This window comes from Vidua chalybeata (assembly GCF_026979565.1).
Source record: "Vidua chalybeata isolate OUT-0048 chromosome 31 unlocalized genomic scaffold, bVidCha1 merged haplotype SUPER_31_unloc_2, whole genome shotgun sequence".
Taxonomy (NCBI): Eukaryota; Metazoa; Chordata; class Aves; order Passeriformes; family Viduidae; genus Vidua; species Vidua chalybeata.
Window position 1 is genome coordinate 1 of NW_026530284.1, and position 25,111 is coordinate 25,111.

A 25,111-nucleotide genomic window follows, 5' to 3' on the forward strand; every position below is an offset into this window, starting at 1 on the left:
GGGGGGGTCTCTGGGTGCCCTCAGGGGGGTCCCGGGGGGGTCCCCGGGGGTGGTCTCTGGGTGTCCCGGGGGTCTCTGGGGGTCCCTGGGAGGGTCCCCGGGGGTCTCTGGGGGTCCCTGGGGGTCTCTGGGGGGGTCTCTGGGGGGGTCTCTGAGGGGGTCTTTGGGGGGGTCTCTGGGGGGGTCTCTGGGGGGGTCCCGGGGGTCTCTGGGGGTCCCCGCCGCTGTCCCCGCTTTGGGCCCGGTGGGGGCGGGGCCGGGCTCCCCTAACGGAAGCCGCGGGCGCTCCCCGGGGCCGTTTCTGGGCTCGGCGGGGGGGGGGGAGGGGGGGGCTCGTTCCGGTACCGTCTCGGGGGTCGCCACCCAACGAGCGGCGGCGCCGGGGGCGAGGAGGAGGAGGAAGAGGAGGAGGAAGAGCGGCGGCCGCGCCCGCCCCGCGCCCATCGCGGCCCCTTTAAGCGGCGCCGGAAGCGCCGCGCGTGAGGGAGAGTGGGCGGGGCTTGTTCTTAAAGCGGCGACGGAAACGGCCGATGGGGGGGGGAACTTAAAGCGGCAACGCCCGCGCGAGGTGGGGCCCGCCGGGAATTAAAAAAAAAAAAAAATTAAATTTAATTTAATTTTTGGAAAAAGAGCGATTTGAGCGGGGTGGGGTTTATCGGTTTTATTAATTTTGATTTCACTGGTTTTTATTTTATTAATTTTGATTGTATTAATTCTGATTTTATAAATTTTTACTTTATTAATTTTGATTTTATAATTTTTATTTTATTAATACTGATATTATTAATTTTGATATTATTAATTTTGATTTTATTAATTTTGATTTTATAAATTTTACTTTATTAATTTTGATTTTATAAACTTTGATTTTATTGATTTAGATTTTATTAATTTTAGTTTTGACTCTCTTTTGATTTTATTTATTTCGATTTTATAAATTTTTATTTTATTAATTTTCCTTTTATTTTATTGATTTTGGTTTTATGAACTTTGCATTTATTGGTTTTTATTTTATTGATTTTTATTTTATTGATTTTGCTTTTATTGATTTTGATTTTTATTGCACTGAACGCGGAGGGGGCGGGGCCAAAGTGGGCGTGTCAACCTCACTCTGCTTTAGCCCCACCCCCAAATGGGCGGGGTCAGCCATGACCACGCCCCCGAGCGGAAATTCGGGAGAATCTTCCTCGGGAAGGTCCGGTCAGAGGTCAGGGGTCAGGGGTCAGAGGTCACGGCTTGGCCAATTGCACCAGGGGGCCGGCGGGGGTCGGGACACTGCGGCCAGAGGGGTCAGAGGTCAGCCAGGGGTCAGGGGTCACCAAGGGGTCACCAAGGGTCACTTGGGGTCACTCATTGGTCACTCAGTGGTCACTCGTGGTCAGTCATGGTCACTCATTGCTCATTGGTCACTCAGTGGTCAGTGGTCACTCAGTGGTCACTCATTGCTCACTCATTGCTCACTCAGTGCTCAGTGGTCACTCATTGGTCACTCAGTGCTCAGTGGTCACTCATTGGTCACTCAGTGGTCAGTGGTCACTCAGTGGTCACTCAGTGGTCACTCATTGCTCATTGGTCACTCATTGGTCACTCAGTGGTCAGTGGTCACTCATTGGTCACTCATTGCTCACTCATTGCTCAGTGGTCACTCATTGGTCACTCATTGGTCACTCAGTGGTCACTCAGTGGTCACTCAGTGGTCACTCATTGGTCACTCAGTGTTCATTGGTCACTCATTGGTCACTCAGTGGTCACTCAGTGGTCACTCAGCGGTCACTCAGTGGTCACTCAGTGGTCACTCATTGCTCACTCAGTGTTCATTGGTCACTCAGTGGTCAGTGGTCACTCATTGCTCACTCATTGGTCACTCAGCGGTCACTCAGTGGTCAGTGGTCACTCAGCGGTCACTCAGTGGTCAGTGGTCACTCATTGGTCACTCAGTGTTCATTGGTCACTCAGTGGTCAGTGGTCACTCATTGCTCACTCATTGGTCACTCAGCGGTCACTCAGTGGTCAGTGGTCACTCATTGCTCACTCAGTGTTCATTGGTCACTCAGTGGTCACTCAGTGGTCACTCAGTGTTCATTGGTCACTCATTGGTCACTCAGTGGTCACTCAGCGGTCACTCAGTGGTCAGCCGTGCTCACCGAGGCGCGTTACCTGCGCAGCCGCCCCTCCCCCAGCAGGTCGTGCAGCAGGAACGGGACCCCCAGGGCGGCTCCGGGGGGCGCTCGGGCCCCGCGCAGCTCCCGCAGCGCCAGCGGCCGCGGGCCGGAGCGGCCAACCAGGGACAGCACGGCCCGGCGGCCTGGGGGAGGGGTCACACTGGGGTCAGGGGTCACACTGGGGTCACTGACCACCCCCCCCACACCAGGGACAGCACGGCCCGGCGGCCTGGGGGAGGGGTCACACTGGGGTCAGGGGTCAGGGGTCACACTGGGGTCAGGGGTCACACAGGGGTCACTGACCACCCCCCCCACACCAGGGACAGCACGGCCCGGCGGCCTGGGGGCACACAGGGGTCAGGGGTCAGGGGTCAGACTGGGGTCACTGACCCCCCCTGCACCAGGGACAGCACGGCCCGGCGGCCTGGGGCAGGGGTCACACTGGGGTCAGGGGTCACACAGGGGTCACTGACCCACCCCCCCCAGGGACAGCACGGCCCGGCGGCCTGGGGGCAGGGGTCAGGGGTCAGGGGTCAGACTGGGGTCAGGGGTCACTGACCACCCCCCCCACACCAGGGACAGCACAGCCCGGCGGCCTGGAGGCAGGGGGCAGGGGTCACACAGGGGTCAGGGGTCACACAGGGGTCACACAGGGGTCAGGGGTCACACAGGGGTCACACAGGGGTCACACAGGGGTCACTGACCCCCCCCACACCAGGGACAGCACGGCCCGGCGGCCTGGGGGGGTCAGGGGTCACCAGGGGGTCCCAGGCATGTCCCAGGGGTCACTGAAGGGATCAGAGACCCCAGGGGGGTCCCAGGGGTCACTGGGAGGTCACTGAGGGGTCCCAAGGGTCTCAGGGGTCCCAGGGGTCACCCAGAGGGGTCGCAGGGGGGTCCCAGGGTTCCCAGGGTATTCCCAGGGGGGTCCCGGGGGTCTCAGGGGGGTCCCAGGGGTCACTGAGGGGTCCCAGGGGGTCCCAGGTGGTCCCAGAGGGGTCACGGGGGGGGGTCCCAGGGGCGTCCCGGGGGGGGTGGTCCCAGGTCTCCCAAGGGGGTCCCAGGGGTCATTGGGAGGTCACTGAGGGGTCTCAGGGGGGTCCCAGGTGGTCACGGGGGGGGGTCCCAGGGGGTCCCGGGAGGGTGGGCTCCCAGGTCTCCCAAGGGGGTCCCAGGGGTGTCTCAGGGGTCCTGGGGGGCTCCCAGGGGGGTCCCGGGGGGTCATTGGGAGGTCACTGAGGGGTCCCAGGGGGGTCCCGGGGTGGTCCCGGGGGGGTCCCGGGGGTCCCAGGGGTCACGGGGGTCCCAGGAGGGTCCCAGGAGGGTCCCAGGGGGGTCCCGGGGTGGTCCCGGGGGGGTCCCGGGGGTCCCGTTGTCCCCCTCACCCCGCAGCAGCGCCCGCACGAAGCGCCCGGCCCCCGGCACCGCCAGCCACCAACTGCCGGCGTCGCGCACGGTCAGGAGCCCCGCGGCCACCAAGTGCCTGGGGGCACACGGGGGGGACACGGGGGGGACACGGGGGGGACACGGCTCAGGGCCGGGAACACCCCCCGAGACCCCAAACCCCCCTCAGGGAGACCCCAGCCCCGCTCAGGGACACCCAACCACACCCCCGAGTGTCCCCAACCCCCCCCGGGTGTCCCCGGTGCCACCCCTGGGTGTCCCCAACCCCATCCTGGTGTCCCCAAACCCCCCCGGGTGTCCCCGGTGCCACCCCAAGTGTCCCCAACCCCCCCAGGTGTTCCCAAACCCACCCCGGGTGTCCCCAGCCCCTCCAATCCCACCCCAAAGGACGCCCCAGCCCCCCCCGGGCTGTCCCCCCCCGTGTCCCCCGGCTGTCCCCGTGTCCCCTCCCCTGTCCTTATGTCACATCCCGGTCCCCGAAGCCCAGACCCCGTGTCCTGGTGTCCCCGTGTCCCTGTCCCCGTATCCCCAGGCTGTCCCCATGTCCCCCCGGTGTCCCCCCGGTGTCTGCACGTGACGTCGCTGTCCCCGAAGCCCAGCTCCCGTGTCCCCCATGTCCCCAACCTGTCCCAGTGTCCCCTCTGTCCCCGTGTCCCTGCTGTCCCCCCAGTGTCCCCATGTCCCCAGTCTGTCCCGGTGTCCCCATGTTCCCCCCGTGTCCCGGTGTCCTCACGTGACGTCGCGGTCCCCAAATCCCAGCTCCCATGTCCCCAATCTGTCCCCATGTCCCCCCGGTGTCCCCCCCGGTGTCCCGGTGTCCTCACGTGACGTCGCGGTCCCCAAATCCCAGCTCCCGTGTCCCCAATCTGTCCCCATGTCCCCAATCTGTCCCGGTGTCCTCACGTGACGTCGCAGTCCCCAAATCCCAGCTCCCATGTCCCCCCGGTGTCGCCATGTCCCCCCGGTGTCCCCATGTCCCCAATCTGTCCCCATGTCCCCCTGGTGTCCCCTCTGTCCCCCCGGTGTCCCCCCCGTGTCCCGGTGTCCTCACGTGACGTCGCGGTCCCCAAATCCCAGCTCCCATGTCCCTATGTCCCCGTGTCCCCAGTCTGTCCCGGTGTCCCCGTGTCCCCAATCTATCCCAATGTCCCCCCCGGTGTCCCGGTGTCCTCACGTGACGTCGCTGTCCCCAAATCCCAGCTCCCATGTCCCCAATCTGTCCCGGTGTCCTCACGTGACGTCGCGGTCCCCGAATCTCAGCTCCCATGTCCCTTTGTCCCCATGTCCCCCCCCGTGTCCCGGTGTCCTCACGTGACGTCGCAGTCCCCGAATCCCAGCTCCCGTGTCCCCAATCTGTCCCCATGTCCCCCCCGTGTCCCCATGTCCCCCCGGTGTCCCCGGTGTCCCGGTGTCCTCACGTGACGTCGCTGTCCCCGAATCCCAGCTCCCGTGTCCCCAATCTGTCCCCATGTCCCCCCGGTGTCCCCCCCGGTGTCCCGGTGTCCTCACGTGACGTCGCTGTCCCCAAATCCCAGCTCCCTCATGCGCCGCTGCTCGAAGCTCAGCCCGGGGCTCGTCGCCACCGCCGCCTCCAGGAAGCGCCGGACCAGCGGCTCCCGCGGGGAACCGGCCACGGCCGCCAGCGCCTGCCGCGCCTCGGGGGTCACCGGCGGGCTCGGGGCGCCCCGGCGGCCCCCGGGGGTCCCGCGCCCCCCGCCCACGCTACCTTCTCCCGGTAGAGCTCCAGGCTCACGACCCCCAGCGCGTCCGGGCCCAGCCCCAGGTGCAGCAGCCGCACCCGGCCCTCGTCACGGAGCCGGTTCTGGGGGGAACGGGGAGGGGACGGGGGGGGAACGGGGTCAGGGGGGGTCCTGGTTGTGGGGGGGGGTCCCGGGTTTTAGGGGGGGCCGGGTTTTTGGGGGTGGGTCCTGGGTTCTGGGGGGGGTCCCAGGTTTTGGGGAAGGGGAAACGGGGTCAGGGGGGGTCTCGGGTTTTTTGGGAGGGTCCCAGGTGTTGGGGGGGGCTCCCGGGTGTTGGGGGGGGGTCCCGGGTTCTGGGGGGGGGAACGGGGTCACGGGGGGTCCCGGGTTTTGGGAGGGGGGGTCCTGGGTGTGGGGGGGTCCCGGGTTTTAGGGGGGTCAAGGGTTTTGGGGGGGGCCGGGTTTTTTGGGAAGGTCCCGGGTTTTGGGGGGGGTCCTGGGTTCTGGGGGGGGTCCCGGGTTTTGGGGAGGGGAAACGGGGTCAGGGGGGGTCACGGATTTTTTGGGAGGGTCCCGGGTTTTGGGGGGGAGTCCCGGGTTTTTGGGGGGGGTCCCGCTGGTTTTGGGGGGGGGTCCCGGATTTTGGGGGGGTCCCGGGTTTTTGGGGGGGGATCCCGGGTTTTTGGGGGGGGATCCCGGTTTTTTGGGGTGGGTCCCGGGTTTTTGGGGGGGGATCCCGGGTTTTTGGGGGGGGTCCCGGTTTTTGGGGAGGGGTCCCGGTGCTCACCAGGTGCCGGTCCACGGCCGTGCGGTCCCGCACCACGTCGTAGAGCTGGTGGCGCAGCACGAGCGGCGGCAGCGCGTCCCCGAAGAGGCGGCGGGGGAAGAGCGCGGCCACGGCCCCGAGAGCGGCCTCGACCGCCGCGGGGCTGCCTGGGGGCGGCGGCGGCGGCGTGGGACCCCCGGGACCCCCACCGGGACCCCCGGGACCCCCACCGGGACCCCCGGGACCCCCACCGGGACCCCCAAAACCCCACCCGCAGCCCCGCACACCGAGCCGGGACCCCTCCAGACCCCCGCGCCCCCCGCCCCAAAGCTCCCCTCAGCGCCCCCCCCCCCCGCCGCCGCCGCCGCACCGGGCCCCGCCGCCGCTCCCCGGTTCCCCCGGTACCGTCGGGGCGCGGAGCCTCCCCCGGCAGCCCCGGGCGGCGCCGCTTGGCCCTGAGGGCGGCGCTGGGGTCCTCGAGGCGGGGGCGGCGGCGGCTCATGAGGGGCTCGGGGGGGGCTCGGGGGGCTCCGCGCACCGGAGCGGCACCGGCGCCGCCTGCGCGCGGTGATGGCGTCACCGCGGCGCGACGCTGCGCCTTCGCGTGACGTCAGAGATCGGCGCGCGGCGAGGGCTCACGGGCGGAACCATGTGGAGCCGACGGGGGGGGGAACCGGGTTGAACCAATCGGATGAATGGACTAAACCACGTGGGAAACGGGGGGGAGGGGCTGGAACGAACCACGGGGGGGGGGGAAGGGTGAAGCGAAGGTGAATGGACTGATCCATGTGAGATTGTGGGGGGAGATTGGACAGAACCACACGAGTCCGGGATGGGGGGGGGGGGGGGATCGGACAGAACCACAGGGGTGCGGGGGGGTGTCGGACAGAACCACTGGAGTCCGGGATGGGGGGGCTCGGACAGAACCACAAAGATATTGGGGGGTCGGGCAGAACCAAACATATCTGGGGGGTGGTCGGACAGAACCACAGGAGTCTGGGGGCGATTGGACCGAACCACTGGGGTGCGGAGGGGGGGTTCGGACACAACCACACGAGTCTGGGGGGGGGGGTCCGACAGAACCAAACGGATCTGGGGGGGGATCGGACAGAACCACACGAGTCTGGGGGGGCTCGGACAGAACCAAATGGATCTGGGGGGGGTCGGACAGAACCACACGAGTCTGGGGGGGCTCGGACAGAACCAAATGGATCTGGGGGGGGTCGGACAGAACCACACGAGTCCGGGACGGGGGGGTCGGACAGAACCACACGAGTCTGGGGGGGCTCGGACAGAACCAAATGGATCTGGGGGGGGGTCGGACAGAACCACACGAGTCCGGGGGCGATTGGACCGAACCACAGGGGCACGGGGGGGGGCGGGCAGCGGGGCCGTCCCCCCCCCGCGTCCCCCCCAGGTCCCTTTATTGCGTGTACAGGCTGGCGGCGAAGACGATGTCGCGCTTGATCATGGCGGCGGCCGCCTCCATCTTGGCGGCCAGCGCGGGGTCGCCCACGACGCGCGCGGCCTGGCGCAGCTCCCGCAGCAGCTCCTCCAGCCGCTGGATCGCCCGCACCACCGTGCCCTCCTGCACCGGCGCCAGCCGCGCGATCTCCGCAAAGGGCTGCGGCCACGGGGACACGGCCGTGGTGGGGACAGCGGGGACAGCGGGGACAGCGGGGGATATGGGGACAGTGGGGACAACGGGGACAGTGGGGACAATGGGAACAACGGGGACCTTGGGGATGTTGGGGACAACGGGGACATGGGGACAATGGGGGACAGCAGGGACACGGCCGTGTTGGGGACAATGGGGACAATGGGGACAACGGGGACACGGCCGTGGTGGGGACAATGGGGACAAGGGGGGATATGGGGACAGTGGGGACAATGGGGACAACAGGGACAACGGGGACAATGGGGGATATGGGGACACTGGGGACCTTGGGGATGTTGGGGACGTTGGGGACAATGGGGACAACGGGGACACGGCCGTGTTGGGGACAGTGGGGACAATGGGGGATGTTGGGGACAGCAGGGACAATGGGGACAGCAGGGACACGGCCGTGTTGGGGACAATGGGGACAATGGGGACATGGGGACAATGGGGACACGGCCGTGGTGGGGACAGCAGGGAGAACGGGGGATATGGGGACATTGGGGATAATGGGGACAATGGGGGATATGGGGACACTGGGGACCTTGGGGATGTTGGGGACAGCAACATGGGGGATATGGGGACAATGGGGACAACAGGGACACGGCTGTGTTGGGGACAGCGGGGACAATGGGGACAGCGGGGACAATGGGGACATGGGGATGTTGGGGGGATATGGGGACGTTGGGGACAATGGGGACAACGGGGACACGGCCATGTTGGGGACAGCGGGGACAATGGGGATGATGGGGACAACGGGGACAGTGGGGACAATGGGGACAATGGGGACAGTGGGGGATAATGGGGACAATGGGGACAATGGGGGATAATGGGGACATTGGGGACAATGGGGACCTTGGGGATGTTGGGGACAATGGGGACAATGGGGACAACGGGGACAGCAGGGACGTGGCCGTGTTGGGGACAAGGGGGACAACGGGGATGTTGGGGACAAAGGGGACAACGTTGGGGACAATGGGGACATGGTGGTGTTGGGGACAATGGGGACAATGGGTGATATGGGGACATTGGGGATGTTGGGGACGTTGAGAACAGTGGGGATGATGGGGGGATATGGGGACAACGGGGACAATGGGGACATGAGGATGTTGGGGACGTTGGGGACAATGGGGACAACGGGGACAATGGGGACAATGGGGACACGGCCGTGTTGGGGGACATTGGGGACGCAGGGATGTTGGGGGGATACGGGGACATTGGGGACATTGGGAGCAGGGACACGGGGGTGTTGGGGACAATGGGGACAATGGGGGATATGGGGACACTGGGGACATGGGGATGTTGGGGGGATATGGGGACACCAGGGACACTGGGGTGTTGGGGACATCAGGAACGTCGGGGATGTTGGGGACAATGGGGGGATATGGGGACATCAGGGACGTTGGGGACATTGGGGACATGGGGGTGTCTCAGGGGTCTCCTGGGATATCCCGGGGGGGATTTCAGGGGGTCCCAGGAGTGTCCCGGGGGGGGGTTTGGGGGTCCCAGAGAGGTTTTGGGGCTCCCAGGGAGATTTTTGGGTATCCCAGAGGGATTTTTGGGTATCCCATAGGGATTTTTGGGGGTCCCTGGGGTATCCTGGGGGTCCCAGAGGGATTTTTGGGTGTCCCAGAGGGATTTTTGGGGGTCCCAGGGGGAGTTTTGGGGGTCCCAGAGGAGTTTTTCTGGGGGTCCCGGGGGATTTTTGGGTATCCCAGGGGGACTTTTGGGGGTCCCAGGGGGATTTTTGGGGTCCCAGAGGGATTTTTGGGGGTCCCTGGGGGCTTTGGGGGTCCCGGGGGGGGTTTTGGGTATCCCAGAGGGATTTTTGGGGTCCCAGAGGGTTTTTTTGGGGGTCCCGGGGGGGGGTTGGGGGGTCTCACCATGCCCCTGGCCCACTCGTAGACCACCTGGACCAGGCTGAAGCCGAACTGGGCCACGAAGTCGTCGGGGCCGGGCCCGAGGCCGCGCTGCTGCTCCAGCCGGGCCACGCGGGCGGCGACGGCGCGGAGGCGCTCCAGGGCCTGGGGGGGCTCGTTAGGGACCCCCAAAATCCCCCCCAAACCCCCCCCAACCGCTCCAGGGCCTGGGGGGGCTCGTTAGGGACCCCCAAAATCCCCCCCCAACCCCCCCCCAACCGCTCCAGGGCCTGGGGGGGCTCGTTAGGGACCCCCAAAATCCCCCCCCAAACCCCCCCAACCGCTCCAGGGCCTGGGGGGGCTCGTTAGGTACCCCCAAAATCCCCCCCCAACCCCCCCCCAACCGCTCCAGGGCCTGGGGGGGCTCGTTAGGGACCCCCAAAATCCCCCCCCAAACCCCCCCAACCGCTCCAGGGCCTGGGGGGGCTCGTTAGGGACCCCCAAAATCCCCCCCAGACCCCCAGATGTCCCCCCCAGGTGTCCTCAAAGTGCCCCAAACCCCCCAAATTCCCCAATATCCCCCCAAATCCCTCCCTGAAGTGCCCCAAACCCCCCAAATCCCCCCCAAAAGTGCCCCAAACCCCCCAATATCCCCCCAAATCCCCCCCACTGTCCCCAAACCCCCCAATACCCCCCAAAAGTGCCTCAAACCCCCCACATCCCCCCAAAAGTGCCCCAAACCCCCCAATTACCCCCCAAATCCCCCCCAAAAGTGCCCCAAACCCCCCAATATCTCCCTCAGTGTCCCCAAACCCCCCAATATCCCCCCAAATCCTCCCCCAAAAGTGCCCCAAACCTCCCAAATTCCCCCCAAATCCCCCCTCACTGTCCCCAAACCCCCCAATACCCCCCAAAAGTGCCTCAAACCCCCCACATCCCCCCAATATGTGCCCCAAACCCCCCAAATCCCCCCCAAAAGTGCCCCAAAAGTGCCCCAAACCCCCCAAATTTCCCCCAAATCGCTCCCCACTGTCCCCAAACCCCCCAATACCCCCCAAAAGTGCCCCAAACCCCCCAATATCCCCCCAAATCCCCCCCACTGTCCCCAAACCCCCCAATACCCCCCAAAAGTGCCTCAAACCCCCCACATCCCCCCAAAAGTGCCCCAAACCCCCCAATTACCCCCCAAATCCCCCCCAAAAGTGCCCCAAACCCCCCAATATCTCCCTCAGTGTCCCCAAACCCCCCAATATCCCCCCAAATCCTCCCCCAAAAGTGCCCCAAACCTCCCAAATTCCCCCCAAATCCCCCCTCACTGTCCCCAAACCCCCCAATACCCCCCAAAAGTGCCTCAAACCCCCCACATCCCCCCAATATGTGTCCCAAACCCCCCAAATCCCCCCCAAAAGTGCCCCAAAAGTGCCCCAAACCCCCCAAATTTCCCCCAAATCGCTCCCCACTGTCCCCAAACCCCCCAATACCCCCCAAAAGTGCCCCCAACCCCCCAAATTCTCCCCCAAAAGTGCCCCAAACCCCCCAAATTCCCCCCAAATCCTCCCCAAAAGTGCCCCAAACCCCCCAATATCCCCCCAATATCCCCCCCACTGTCCCCAAACCCCCCAATACCCCCCAAAAGTGCCCCAAACCCCCCAAATCCTCCCACAAAGTGCCCCAAACCTCCCAATATCTCCCCCAGTGTCCCCAAACCCCCCAATATCCCTCCAAATCCTCCCAAAAAGTGCCCCAAACCTCCCAAATCCCCCCCCAAACCCCCCCAGTGTCCCCCCCCGGGCCTGACCTGTGCCAGGGCGGGGGGCAGCCCCTCGGGCAGCGGGTCCCCGCGGCCGGGGGTCACCAGGCAGGAGAGCAGGGCCACGCTCTCCTCGGGCCGCAGCGGGGCCAGCACGTTGCCCAGCAGCAGCTCGGTCAGCACCAGCTGCTCCGTGCTCAGCAGGGCGGCCACGCGGCCCCCCAGGGCCACCGCGCCCCCCGCCACGTAGCCCAGCTCCGACAGCACCTGGGGGGGGGTCACAGGGGGGTCACAGGGGTCACACGGGGGTCACATGGGGACAGGGGGGGGGTCACACAGGGGTCACAGGGGTCACACGGGGGTCACAGGGGACAGGGGACAGCCCCCAGGGCCACCGCGCCCCCCGCCACGTAGCCCAGCTCCGACAGCACCTGGGGGGGGGTCACAGGGGTCACAGGGGGGTCACAGGGGTCACACGGGGACAGGGGGGGTCACAGGGGACACACGGGGGTCACAGGGGTTTTGGGGGGGTCACAGGGGAGAGGGGGGGTCACACGGGGGTCACACGGGGGTCACAGGGGACAGGGGGGGTCACAGGGGTCACACGGGGGTCACAGGGGAGAGGGGGGGGTCACAGGGGTCACACGGGGGTCACACGGGGGTCACAGGGGACAGGGGGGGTCACAGGGGTCACACGGGGGTCACAGGGGAGAGGGGGGGGTCACAGGGGGGTCACAGGGGTCACACGGGGGTCACAGGGGACAGGGGACAGCCCCCAGGGCCACCGCGCCCCCCGCCACGTAGCCCAGCTCCGACAGCACCTGGGGGGTCACAGGGGGGTCACAGGGGTCACACGGGGGTCACAGGGGACAGGGGACAACCCCCAGGGCCACCGCGCCCCCCGCCACGTAGCCCAGCTCTGACAGCACCTGGGGGGGTCACAGGGGTCACAGGGGGGTCACAGGGGTCACAGGGGTCAATGGGGTCACAGGGGACAGGGGGGGGTCACACGGGGGTCACACAGGGGTCACAGGGGACAGGGGATAGCCCCCAGGGCCACCGCGCCCCCCGCCACGTAGCCCAGCTCCGACAGCACCTGGGGGGGGGTCACACGGGGGTCACAGGGGACAATGGGGTCACAGGGGACAATGGGGTCACAGCGGGGTCACACAGGGGTCACAGGGGACAATGGGGTCACACAGGGGTCACAGGGGACAGTGGGGTCACAGGGGACAATGGGGTCACACAGAGGTCACACAGGGGTCACACAGGGGTCACACAGGGGTCACTGGAGGTCCCCATGTCCAGGCGTTGGTGGCACTCGGGCAGCAGCAGCAGAGACGTGGGGGAGGTGGGGTGTCCCAGGGGTTTTGGGGTGTCCCAGGGGCTGTTTTGGGGGTATCCCGGGGGCAGTTTGGGGGTATCTTGGGGGCAGTTTGGGAGTGTCTCAGGGGCAGTTTTGGGGTATCTCGGGGGCAGTTTGGGGGTGTCTCAGGGGCAGTTTTGGGGTGTCCCAGGGGCAGTTTTGAGGGTATCTTGGGGGCAGTTTGGGGGTGTCCCAGTGGCAGTTTTGAGGGTATCTTGGGGGCAATTTTGGGGGGTCCCAGGGGCAGTTTTGGGGTGTCCCAGGGGCGGTTTTGGGGTATCTCAGGGGCAGTTTTGGGGTATCTCGGGGGCAGTTTGGGGGTGTCCCAGTGGCAGTTTTGAGGGTATCTTGGGGGCAGTTTGGGGGTGTCTCAGGGGCAGTTTTGGGGTATCTCGGGGGCAGTTTGGGGGTGTCTCAGGGGCAGTTTTGGGGTGTCCGAGGGGCAGTTTTGGGGTATCTCGGGGGCAGTTTTGGGGTGTCCCAGTGGCAGTTTTGAGGGTATCTTGGGGGCAGTTTGGGGGTGTCTCAGGGACAGTTTTGGGGTGTCCCAGGGGCAGTTCTGGGGGGTCCCAGTGGCGGTTTTGGGGGGTCCCAGTGGCGGTTTTGGGGGTCCCAGTGGCGGTTTTGGGGGTATCCCGGGGGCAGTTTTGGGGGGTCCCAGTGGCAGTTTTGAGGGTATCTTGGGGGCAGTTTGGGGGTGTCTCAGGGGCAGTTTTGGGGTGTCCCAGGGGCAGTTTTGAGGGTATCTTGGGGGCAGTTTGGGGGTGTCCCAGTGGCAGTTTTGAGGGTATCTTGGGGGCAATTTTGGGGGGTCCCAGGGGCAGTTTTGGGGTGTCCCAGGGGCGGTTTTGGGGTATCTCAGGGGCAGTTTTGGGGTATCTCGGGGGCAGTTTGGGGGTGTCCCAGTGGCAGTTTTGAGGGTATCTTGGGGGCAGTTTGGGGGTGTCTCAGGGGCAGTTTTGGGGTATCTCGGGGGCAGTTTGGGGGTGTCTCAGGGGCAGTTTTGGGGTGTCCGAGGGGCAGTTTTTGGGTATCTCGGGGGCAGTTTTGGGGTGTCCCAGTGGCAGTTTTGAGGGTATCTTGGGGGCAGTTTGGGGGTGTCTCAGGGACAGTTTTGGGGTGTCCCAGGGGCAGTTCTGGGGGGTCCCAGTGGCGGTTTTGGGGGGTCCCAGTGGCGGTTTTGGGGGGTCCCAGTGGCGGTTTTGGGGGTATCCCGGGGGCAGTTTTGGGGGGTCCCAGTGGCAGTTTTGAGGGTATCTTGGGGGCAGTTTGGGGGTGTCTCAGGGGCAGTTTTGGGGTGTCCCAGGGGCGGTTTTGGGGTGTCCCAGTGGCGGTTTTGGGGGTATCCCGGGCCCCACCTCGAGGCGCTGGTGGTACTCGGGCAGCAGCAGCAGCGACTGGTCCGACAGCTGGAACTGCAGCTCCTCCAGCTGCTCCTGCAGCTCCTGCCTGGCGGCGAACTGGGCGTACTGGGAGGGACACGGCGAAGGCTCAGTGGGGGTGGGGGGGGGGGGGGTCCCCCCAAAAAAAAAACACCCCCCAAAAAAAAACCCCCCTGCCCCGTTACCTGCTGGGCGAAGCGGGGGCTGTGCACGCAGCGGAAGCCGCGCAGCGCCGCGCCCAGCCCGCGCAGCTCGGCCGCCGCCGCCAGCGCCGCGGGGTCCCGCCCGGGGGGGACCCCCAAAGCCTCCAGCAGGGGGGGCCCCCCCTCCCTGCCGGCACCCCCCGCCAGCCGACACAGCTCCTGCAGGGCCGCCCCGAGACCCCCGCCCGGGGGGGGAGACCTGCGGGGATGCCGGGGGTGAGAAATGAGGGGGGGAACCCCGAAATCCGGGGGGGATCCCGAAATCGGGGGGGCATCCCGAAATCTGGGGGGGATCCTGAAATCGGGGGGGGGACCCCGAAATCCGGGGGGGATCTCGAAATCGGGGGGGGATCCCGAAATCCGGGGGGCATCCCGAAATCGGGGGGGATCCCGAAATCGGGGGGGGGGGGCCACCGAAATCCGGGCGGGGATCTCGAAATCCGGGGGGGGATCCCAAAATCCGGGGGGCATCCCGAAATCGGGGGGGGACCCCAAAATCCGGGGGGCATCCCGAAATCGGTGGGGGGGATCCCGAAATCCGGGGGGGGACACCAAGATTCACAGAGAGACCCCGAAATCCACAGGGAGAGCACAAAAACCACAGCGGGACCCCGAAATCCACAGGGAGATCCCAAAATCCATGGCAGGACCCCGAAATTGGGGGGGAGACCCTGAAATCCACAGCGGGACCCCGAAATCCACAGGGAGACACCAAAATCCATGGCAGGACCCCAAAATCCATGGGGGGACCCCAAAATCCACAGGGAGAGCCCAAAATCCATGGGGGGACCCCAAAATCCATGAGGGGATCCCTAAATCCACAGGGGGACCCCTAAATCCACGGGGGGACACCAAAATCCACAGGGAGAGCCCAAAAGCCACGGGGAGAGCCCAAAAAGCACAGCGGGACCCCGAAATCCATGGGGGGACCCTGTTCTCCCCTGGGACCCCAATCCCCCCCTCCAGGACCCCAATCCCCCCCCTCCAGGACCCCAAATTTTCCCCCCAGGACCCCAATTTCCCCCCTAGGACCCCAAATTTCCCCCCCAGGACCCCAATTTCCCCCCTAGGACCCCAAATTTCCCCCCCAGGACCCCAATTTCCCCCCCAGGACCCCAAATTCCCCCCCCAGGACCCCAATTTCCCCCCCAGGACCCCAAATTCCCCCCCAGGACCCCAATTATCCCCCTCAGGACCCGATTCTGGCCCTCAGGACCCCAAATTCCCCCCCCAGGACCCCAAATTCCCTCCCCAGGACCCCAATTCCCCCCCCAGGACCCCAATTTCCCCCCCAGGACCCCAAATTTTTCCCTCAGGACCCCAATTATCCCCCTCAGGACCCGATTCTGGCCCTCAGGACCCCAAATTCTCCCCCAGGACCCCAATTCCCCCCCCCAGGACCCCAAATTCCCCCCCAGGACCCCAAATTCTCCCTCCCGACCCCAAATCCCCCTCCCAGGACCCCAAATTCCCCACCCAGGACCCCAAATTCTCCCCCAGGACCCCAAATTCCCCCCCCAGGACCCCAAATTCTCCCCCAGGACCCCAATTTCCCTCCCCAGGACCCCAAATTCTCCCCCAGGACCCCAATTTCCCCCCCAGGACCCCCGTACCGGGGCCGGGGTCCCCTGGGGGGGCGCAGCTCCTGCAGCAGAATCTCGGGGTTCACCCGCAGGGTCTTGGCCGTGACCCCCACGATGTCCTCGGGGCGCAGCTGCTCCAGGCAGTGCCCGGGGGGGCCTGGGGAGGGGGGGGACCCCAAAACCTTCAGGGACCCCCCAAAAACCACTGGAAGGACCCTCAGGTGCCCGAGGAGGGACCCAGTGACCCCCAAATCTGTCAGGATCCCCCCCAAAACTGACTCAGGAATCCAGGGAGACCCCAAACCTCTCTTAGGGACGCCAAACAGGACCCAGTGACCCCCAAATCTGTCAGGATCACCCCCAAAACTGACCCAGGAATCTGGGGAACCCCCCCAAACACTTCAGAGAACCCCCCCAAATCCCTCTTAGGGACCCCAAACAGGACCCAGTGAGCCCCAAATCTGTCAGGATCACCCCCAAAAGTGAACCAGGAATCTGGGAACCCCCCCAAACACTTCAGAGACCCCCCCCAAATCCTTCTTAGGGACCCCAAACAGGACCCAGTGAGCCCCAAATCTGTCAGGATCACCCCCAAAAGTGAACCAGGAATCTGGGAACCCCCCCAAACACTTCAGAGACCCCCCCCAAATCCTTCTTAGGGACCCCAAACAGGACCCAGTGAGCCCCAAATCTGTCAGGATCACCCCCAAAACTGACTCAGGAATCCAGGGAGACCCCAAATCTCTCAGGATCCCCCCCCCAAAACTGACCCAGGAATCCAGGGAGACCCCAAATCCCTCTTAGGGACCCCAAACAGGACCCCAGTGACCCCCAAATCCCTCAGGATCCCCCCCCAAAACTGACTCAGGAATCTCAAATCACTCTTAAGGACCCCAAGACCCCCTCAGAATGGACTCAGGTACTCGTGGACCCCCCAAATCCCCAGAGACCCCCTTTAAACCCCCCCAAATCCATCCTGAGGATCCCCAAACCCCCCCCAGAGGGTCCCAAACATCGGGGCACCGCTCCCCCCCCCCGTTTTTGGGGTGCAGACCCTCGGGCAGGAAGAGGCGGGTGAGCAGCAGGTCCTCGGGGTAGGGCACGTCCTGGGGGGGCTCAGGGGGGGCTCCCCCGTCCTCGGGGGGCTTCTCGCTCAGCACCAGCGTGGTGAAGGTGCGGCCGGAGCCCCGGAGCTCACCTGGGCAGGACCCCCGGGGCGGGGGGGGGGGGGTTAGGGGAGGGAACTGGGGGGGGGTTCTGGGGGGTGTTTGGGGGGAGTTTGGTGGGGGTTCTGGGGGGATTGAGGGGTTTGGGGGGAGTTTGGGGGGTTTATGGGGGAGTTTGGGGGGTTTGTGGGGGAGTTTGGGGGGGTTTTGGGGGGTATTCAGGAGGTTATGGGAGAGTTTGGGGGGATTGAGGGGGTTTTGGGGGAGTTTGGGAGGTACTGGGGGTAGTTTGGGGGGTTTGGGGGGATTTTGGGGGGGTATGGGGTAGTTTGGGGGGTTCATGGGTGTTTGGGGATGTTTTGGAGTGTTTTGGGGGTGTTTGGGGTACCTGCAGCACCAGCCCCAGCGCGTTGTGGTGTTTTGGGTTTGGTTTGGGGGTGTTTTGGGTTTATTTTGGGGTGTTTTAGGGTGTTTTGGGGGTGTTTTGGGGTGTTTTGGGTTTGTTTTGGGGTGTTTTGGGTTTGTTTTGGGTTTATTTTGGGTTGCTTTGGGGTTTGGGGGTACCTGCAGCACCAGCCCCAGCGCGTTGCGGTGTTTTAGGGTGTTCTGGGGGTGTTTTGAGTTTGTTTTGGGTTTGTTTCGGGGTGTTTTGGGTTTGTTTTGGGGTGTTTTGGGTTTGTTTTGGGTTTGTTTCGGGGTGTTTTGGGGTGCTTTGGGGTGTTTTGGGTTTGTTTTGGGGTGCTTTGGGGTGCTTTGGGGTTTGGGGGTACCTGCAGCACCAGCCCCAGCGCGTTGCGGTGCCTCGGCGTGCAGACCACCACCACCCGGCCCGGTGCCAGCACCCGCTGCCCCCCCGGCTGCGCCAGGCACCGCTGCGGACCCCAGACCCCGTCAGGGGGGCACTGGGACCCCCCCCCAGGACCCCCCTGAACCCCCCCCTGAGCCCAGGGACCTCCAGAGACCCCTGCACGGTGTCCCCAGGCCCCTCTCGACCCCCCAGATGTGCCCCCCAGGTGTCCCCGTGACCCCTCGGGTGTCCCCTGACCCCCCAGGTGTCCCCTGTGACCCCCCAGGTGTCCCTGTGACCCCCCGGTGTCCCCTGTCCCCTCAGTGTCCCCTGTGACCCCCAGGTGTCCCTGTGACCCTCCCCAGGTGTCCCCTGTCCCCCCAGGTGTCCCCTGTCCCCTCAGGTGTCCCCGTGACCCCCCTCAGTGTCCCTGTCCCCCCAGTGTCCCCTGACCCCCCCAGGTGTCCCTGTGACCCCCCCCAGTGTCCCCTGTCCCCTCAGTGTCCCCTGAGCCCCCAGGTGTCCGCTGTCCCCTCAGGTGTCCCCGTGACCCCCCCAGGTGTCCCTGCAACCCCCCTCAGGTGTCCCCATCCCCCCAGGTGTCCCCGTCCCCCCAGTTTCCCCTGTCCCCCCAGTGTCCCCTGTCCCCTCAGTGTCCCCTGTGACCCCCAGGTGTCCCTGTGACCCTCCCCAGGTGTCCCCTGACCCCCCAGGTGTCCCCGTGACCCCCCAGGTGTCCCCTGTCCCCCCAGTGTCCCCTGACCCCCCCATGTGTCCCTGTGACCCCCCCCAGTGTCCCCTGTCTCCTCAGTGTCCCCTGTGACCCCCAGGTGTCCCTGTGACCCTCCCCAGGTGTCCCCTGTGACCCCCCAGGTGTCCCCTTTCCCTCAGGTGTCCCTGTGACCCTCCCCAGGTGTCCCCTTTCCCTCAGGTGTCCCCTGTGACCCCCCAGGTGTCCCCTTTCCCTCAGGTGTCCCCGTGACCCCCCAGTGTCCCCTGTCCCCTCAGTGTCCCCTGAGCCCCCAGGTGTCCCCTGTCCCCTCAGGTGTCCCCGTGACCCCCCCATGTGTCCCTGCAACCCCCCTCAGGTGTCCCCATCCCCCCAGGTGTCCCCGTCCCCCCAGTGCCCTCTGCGACCCCCAGGTGTCCCCGTGACCCCCCAGTGTCCCCTGACCCCCCAGTGTCCCCTGTGACCCCCAGGTGTCCCTGTGACCCTCCCCAGGTGTCCCCTGTCCCCTCAGTGTCCCCTGTGACCCCCCAGTGTCCCCTGTCCCCCCAGTGTCCCCTGCGACCCCTCAGTGTCCCCTTTCCCTCAGGTGTCCCCGTGACCCCCCAGTGTCCCCTGTCCCCCCAGTGTCCCCTGCGACCCCCAGGTGTCCCCTGTCCCCCCCAATGTCCCCTGTCCCCTCAGTGTCCCCTGTGACCCCCAGGTGTCCCTGTGACCCTCCCCAGATGACCCCATTCCCCCAGGTGTCCCCTGTCCCCCCCAGGTGTCCCCTGACCCCCCAGGTGTCCCCTGTCCCCCCAGTGTCCCCTGTGACCCCCAGTGTCCCCTGACCCCCCCAGGTGTCCCCGTGCCCCCAGACCCACCTGCAGCACGGCGCGGGCTCGGCGCAGCGCCACCACGGCCTGGTGGTACTGGGGCAGGTCCCCGATGTCCCCCGTGTCCCCCGCTGTCCCCTCGGGGCCCCCCAGCGCCGCCAGCGCCTCCCTGAGGGCGGCCACGCGACGCGTCTGCGCCTGGGGGGACGCGGGGGGGCCTTACTGGGGCGTCCCAGTGCTCCCAGTCCTTACTGGGGCAGCCCAGTGTCCTTACTGGGGCGTCCCAGTGCTCCCAGTCCTTACTGGGAGTCGCCCAGTGGCCTTACTGGGGCGTCCCAGTGCTCCCAGTCCTTACTGGGAGTCACCCAGTGGCCTTACTGGGGCATCCCAGTGCTCCCAGTGTCCCCCAGTCCATCCCGGGCTGCTCCCAGCATCACCCAGTCTATCCTGGGGTGCTCCCAGTGTCCCCCAGTCCACCCTGGGGTGCTCCCAGTGTCCCCCAGTCCATCCTGGTGTGCTCCCAGTGTCCCCCAGTCCATCCCGGGGTGCTCCCAGTGTCCCCCAGTCCATCCTGGCGTGCTCCCAGTGGCCTCCAGTGCACACTGTGGCACTCCCAGTGTCCCCCAGTTCATCCTGGGGTGCTCCCAGTGTCCCCCAGTCCATCCTGGGGTGCTCCCAGTGTCCCCCAGTCCACCCTGGGGTGCTCCCAGTGTCCCTCAGTCCATCCTGGGGTGCTCCCAGTGTCCCCCAGTGCACACTGTGGTGCTCCCAGTGTCCCCCAGTCCATCCTGGGGTGCTCCCAGTGTCCCCCACTGCACACTGGGGTGCTCCCAGTGTCCCCCAGTCCACCCCGGGCTGCTCCCAGTGTCCCCCAGTCCATCCCGGGCTGCTCCCAGCATCCCCCAGCAGCCAGCACGGCCTCACCGTGGCGTCGCGGCGCAGCGGGAACTCGGCGAAGCTGCGGCGCATCAGGTCGTGGGGGCGCAGGGCGGGGGCACGCAGCAGCAGCAGGATCATGGGGTACGTCAGGCGGAACCGCGACTGCAGCGGCGACGGCCGGCCCTGGGGGGACACGGCGGTGACACGGCGGTGACACGGCGGTGACACATAGATGGGGACACGGCGGTGACACAGCGGTGACACATAGATGGGGACACGGCGGTGACGTGGCGGCGACGCGCCGAGCGCTCACCAGCATCATGCGGTGCAGGTCGGACAGCTCGGGCACCGGCCCCTTGCAGAGGATGATGACGGTGCCGGTGGCGTCCAGCCCGCGGCGCCCCGCGCGCCCCGACATCTGCGTGTACTCGCCTGGGGGGACGCAAAGGCACGGTGAGCCACGGTCCTGGCCCACGGCAAGGCGCTTTCCTTGTTTTCTCCTCATAAACGCTACTGCTTTTACCCCCATGTTTTCCGCCATTTTTCCCTCATGCTTTCCCGCCCTTTTCCCCCTCACATTTTTTGCCTTTTCCCCCTTAACATTTTCCCGCCCTTTCCCCCTCACGTTTTCCTGTCCTTTTTCCCCCTCACGTTTTCCCGCCCTTTTTCCCCTCACATTTTCTGCTTTTTTCCCTCACCTTTCCCACATTTTTCCCCCATATTTCCTACCCTTTTCCCCCCTCACGTTTTCCCGCCCTTTTCCCCCTCATGTTTTCCCGCCCTTTTTCCCCTCATGTTTTCCCGCCCTTTTTCCCCTCACGTTTTCCCGCCCTTTTTCCCCCTCACGTTTTCCCGCCCTTTTTCCCCCTCATGTTTTCTGCTCTTTTCCCCTCACCTTTCCCACATTTTCCCCCTCACATTTCCCAGCACTTTCCCCTCATGTTTATTGTCGTTTTCCCCTCATATTTCCTGCCTTTTTCCCCTCACGTTTCCTGCTCTTTTTCCTTCACATTTCCCACTCTTTTCCCCTCACGTTTCCTGCTATTTTCTCCACACGTTTCCCATTATTTTTCCTCTCACGTTTCCCACCCTTTCCCCCTCAACATTTCTGGCTCATTTCCCCTCACCTTTCCCACATTTTTCCCCTCATATTTCCCACCATTTCCCCCTCACATTTCCTGCTCTTTTTCCCTCACATTTCTTGTAGTTTTCGTGTCATGTTTCTTGTCATTTTCCCCTCACATTCTTTGTCATTTTCCCCTCACGTTTATCATCATTTTCTTCTCGTGTTTCTCACCATTTCTCCCTCATGTTTCCCTGTCTATTTCCCTCACATTTCCCATCCTTTCCCCCTCATGTTTCCCACTCTTTCCCCCCCCACACTTCCTGCCACAATTACAACTCTATTTTTCTTTTTCTCTCAAAGTCTCTTCTCCCATATTTCCACCTTCTCTCAATCTCATTCCCCACACCTGGCAGGAGGTCCCGGAAGCTGTTCCCGTCGTGTTTGCGGATGGAGTCGAAGACGACGGTCCGTGCCGGCATGTTCACCCCCATGGCGAAGGTCTCAGTGGCAAACAGCACCTGGGGCAGGTATGGGGCAGGTTTGGGGCAGATTTGGGGCAGATATGGGGTAGGTTTGTGGCAGTTTTGGGGCAGTTTTGAGGCAGGTATGGGGCAGGTTTGGAGCAGTTTTGGGGCAGGTTTGGAGCAGTTTTGGGGCAGGTTTGGGGCAGATATGGGGCAGGTTTGGGGCAATTTTGAGGCAGGTAGAAGGTAGGTTTGAGGCAGGTTTGGGGCAGTTTTGGGGCAGGTTTGAGGCAGGTTTGGGACAGATATGGGGTAGGTTTGTGGCAGTTTTGGGGCAGTTTTGAGGCAGGTATGAGGCAGGTTTGGGGCAGTTTTGGGGCAGTTTTGAGGCAGTTTTGAGGCAGTTTTGGGGCAGTTTTGAGGCAGGTATGAGGCAGTTTTGGGGCAGGTTTGGAGCAGTTTTGGGGCAGGTTTGGGGCAGATATGGGGCAGGTTTGGGGCAATTTTGAGGTGGGTATGAGGCAGGTTTGGGGCAGATATGGGGCAGGTTTGGGGCAGTTTTGAGGCAGGTTTGGGGCAGGTTTGGCGTAGGTATGGGGCAGTTTTGAGGCAGTTTTGGGGCAGGTTTGGGGCAGGTTTGGGGCTGGGGATGTCTCCATGGGGCAAAAGCCTGTGCCCCACACGCGGCTGCAGCGCCTGTCCCCACACACCTTGACCAGCCCTTGGCTGAAGAGCATCTCCACGATCTCCTTGAGCAGGGGCAGGACCCCGCCGTGGTGGACGCCGATGCCGCGCTGCAGCAGCTCCGACAGCTGCAGCACCTGGGGAAGGGGGAACGTGCAGGGGGAAAATCGAGGGGGAACACGGAGAGAACATGGAGGGAGAACATGGAGGGGGAACATGGAGAGAACATGGAGGGAGAACATGGAGAAAAAACATGGAGGGGGAACACGGAGAGAACATGGAGGGAGAACATGGAGAAAAAACATGGAGGGGGAACACGGAGAGAACATGGAGAAGGAACGTGGAGGGGGAACGTGGAGAGGGAACGTGGAGGGGGAATGTGGAAGGAGAATACAGAAGGAGAACGTGGAGGAAGAACATGGAGGGAACATCGAGGGAAAATATGGAGGGGGATCATGGAGAGAACATGGATGGGGAACATGGAGGGGGAACACGGAGAGGGAACGTGGAAGGAGAACATGGAAGGAGAACACAGAGGAAGAACACGGAGGGAACATGGAAAGAGAACAGAGAGAACGTGGAAAAAATATGGAGGGGGAACATGGAAGAGGAACATGGAGGGAACATGGAAAGAACACGGAGGGAACGTGGAGGGGGAACATGGAGGAAAAACACGGAGGGAGGATGTGGAGGTGTTCCCATGGAAGGAACATGAGAAAAACATAGAGGGAACACGGAAGGAACATGAAAGTGTTCCCATGCAGAGAGAACACGGAGGGGGAACACAGAGGTGTCACAGAGCACCCCACAGCACCCCGGCCTCAGGGGCAGCCATCACCCACAGCACCCACCCCTCACACCTTTACTTACACCCACCCGCACGTCCCAAAAACCCGTTTTTTTCCCCCCAGAAGACCCCGCAGGGCCCCCACCTGCGGCAGGCGCCGGTCGGAGCCGCGCAGCCGGGCCAGGCAGCGCGTCAGGAACTGCCGCACCTGCCCGCGCTCGGGGCCGCTCAGCAGCTCCAGCGAGCCCAGCGCGGCCGCCTGGTCCTCGCAGCGGCCCCGCGAGAAGGTGAAGGTGACGGCGGGCAGCAGCTCCCGCTCGCGGAGCGTCTCCAGCAGGGACAGCCAGACCCCCCGCTCCTGCCGGGGGGAGAAAACAAGGTCAGCGGGACCCCCGGGGCAGCCCCCAGCCCCTCTGGATACCCCCGGGGCAGCCCCCAGCCCTTCTGGATATCCCCGGGGCAGCCCCCAGCCCCTCTGGACACCCCCAGGGCAGCCCCCAGCCCCTCCTGGATATCCCCAGGACCCCCAGGGCAGCCCCCAGCCCCTCTGGATATCCCTGGAGCAGCCCCCAGCCCCTCTGGATACCCCCGGGGCAGCCCCCAGCGCCTCTGGATACCCCCGGGACCCCTGGGGCAGCCCCCAGCCCCTCTGGATCTTCTTAGGACCCCCAGAGCAAGCCCCCAGCCCCTCTGGATATCCCCCGGGGCAGCCCCCAGCCCCTCTGGATACCCCCGGGGCAGCCCCCAGCCCTTCTGGATATCCCTGGGGCAGCCCCCAGCCCCTCTGGATCTCCCCGGGGCAGCCCCCAGCCCCTCTGGATACCCCCGGGACCTCCGGGGCAGCCCCCAGCCCCTCTGGATATCCCTGGGGCAGCCCCCAGCCCCTCTGGATCTCCTTAGGACCCCCAGAGCAAGCCCCCAGCCCCTCTGGATATCCCTTTGGCAGCCCCCAGCCCCTCTGGATCTCCTTAGGACCCCCAGAGCAAGCCCCCAGCCCCTCTGGATATCCCCCGGGGCAGCCCCCAGCCCTTCTGGATATCCCTTCGGCAGCCCACAGCCCCTCTGGATATCCCATGGCAGCCCCCAGCCCCTCTGGATCTCCCCAGGACCCCCGGGGCAGCCCCCAGCCCCTCTGGATCTCCTTAGGACCCCCAGGGCAGCCCCCAGCCCCTCTGGATCTTCTTAGGACCCCCGGGGCAGCCCCCAGCCCCTCTGGATCTTCTTAGGACCCCCGGGACAGCCCCCAGCCCCTCTGGATCTCCCCGGAGCAGCGCCCAGCCCCTCTGGATACCCCCGGGGCAGCCTCCAGCCCCTCTGGATCTCCCCGGGACCCCCGGGGCAGCCCCCAGCCCCTCTGGATACCCCTGGGGCAGCCCCCAGCCCCTCTGGATCTCCCCGGGACCCCCGGGGCAGCCCCCAGCCCCTCGGACCCCGCCGTACCTGCCCGGGGTTGGGGCCGCCCATGGTGGGCTGCCGCGCCCCGAAGCTCTGCGCGTGTTTGCTGCTCTGCTCCTTCTTGGCCTCCACGGCCGCGTAGTACCTGGGGCAGGTGAGGGCAGGTGAGGGGCAGGTGAGGGGCAGGTGTGGAGAAGGCGTGGGGCAGGTGAGAGCAGGGGTGGGGCAGGTGAGGGGCAGGTGTGGAGAAGGCGTGGGGCAGGTGAGAGCAGGGGTGGGGCAGGTTTTCGAGGCAGGTTTTTGGGGCAGATTTGGGCAGGCTTTTGGGGCAGATTTACGGCAATTTAGGGCAGGTTTGGGGCAGCTTTTTGGGGCAGGTTTTTAGGGCAGATATTCGGGGCAGGTTCAGGATAGGTTTTTTAGGGCAGGTTTTTGGGGCAGGTTTTTGGCAGGTTTGGGTGCAGAACAGGGCAGCTTTTTGGGGCAGGTTTTTAGGGCAGGTTTTTGGG

General features: G+C 64.8%; 2 protein-coding genes across 5 annotated transcripts; both read right to left on the reverse strand.

The window, feature by feature from the left end:
- Window positions 1-1,039: 1,039 nt before the first annotated feature.
- On the reverse strand, window positions 1,040-6,670 carry STK19 (serine/threonine kinase 19). Of its 4 annotated transcripts, none has more exons than XM_053932990.1 (7): window positions 6,438-6,662; window positions 6,054-6,199; window positions 5,293-5,388; window positions 5,076-5,212; window positions 3,548-3,645; window positions 2,145-2,305; window positions 1,040-1,275 (listed from the first exon to the last, which is right to left on the reverse strand). In XM_053932990.1, exons 1-6 carry the CDS (start codon window positions 6,532-6,534, stop codon window positions 2,154-2,156), a joined length of 726 nt encoding a protein of 241 aa, XP_053788965.1. In that variant the 5' UTR covers window positions 6,535-6,662; the 3' UTR covers window positions 1,040-1,275; window positions 2,145-2,153. The 4 variants fall into 4 exon arrangements, with proteins under 4 accessions (XP_053788965.1, XP_053788964.1, XP_053788966.1 ...); XM_053932989.1 differs by having other exon boundaries at window positions 2,158-2,305; window positions 6,438-6,641; XM_053932991.1 differs by lacking the exon at window positions 3,548-3,645 and having other exon boundaries at window positions 6,438-6,663.
- A 711-nt stretch (window positions 6,671-7,381) lies between these two features.
- SKIC2 (SKI2 subunit of superkiller complex) lies at window positions 7,382-24,922 on the reverse strand (the record flags this gene model as incomplete). The annotated part of the gene is made up of 15 exons (XM_053932988.1): window positions 7,382-7,656; window positions 9,573-9,713; window positions 11,347-11,565; window positions 14,023-14,133; window positions 14,232-14,448; window positions 15,863-15,989; window positions 16,887-17,025; window positions 17,769-17,870; window positions 19,376-19,525; window positions 20,252-20,389; window positions 20,520-20,638; window positions 21,679-21,790; window positions 22,447-22,557; window positions 23,353-23,565; window positions 24,648-24,922. Coding segments are annotated over 15 exons (2,375 nt in total), but the record flags the coding sequence as incomplete, so codon positions are not given.
- Window positions 24,923-25,111: the final 189 nt, after the last annotated feature.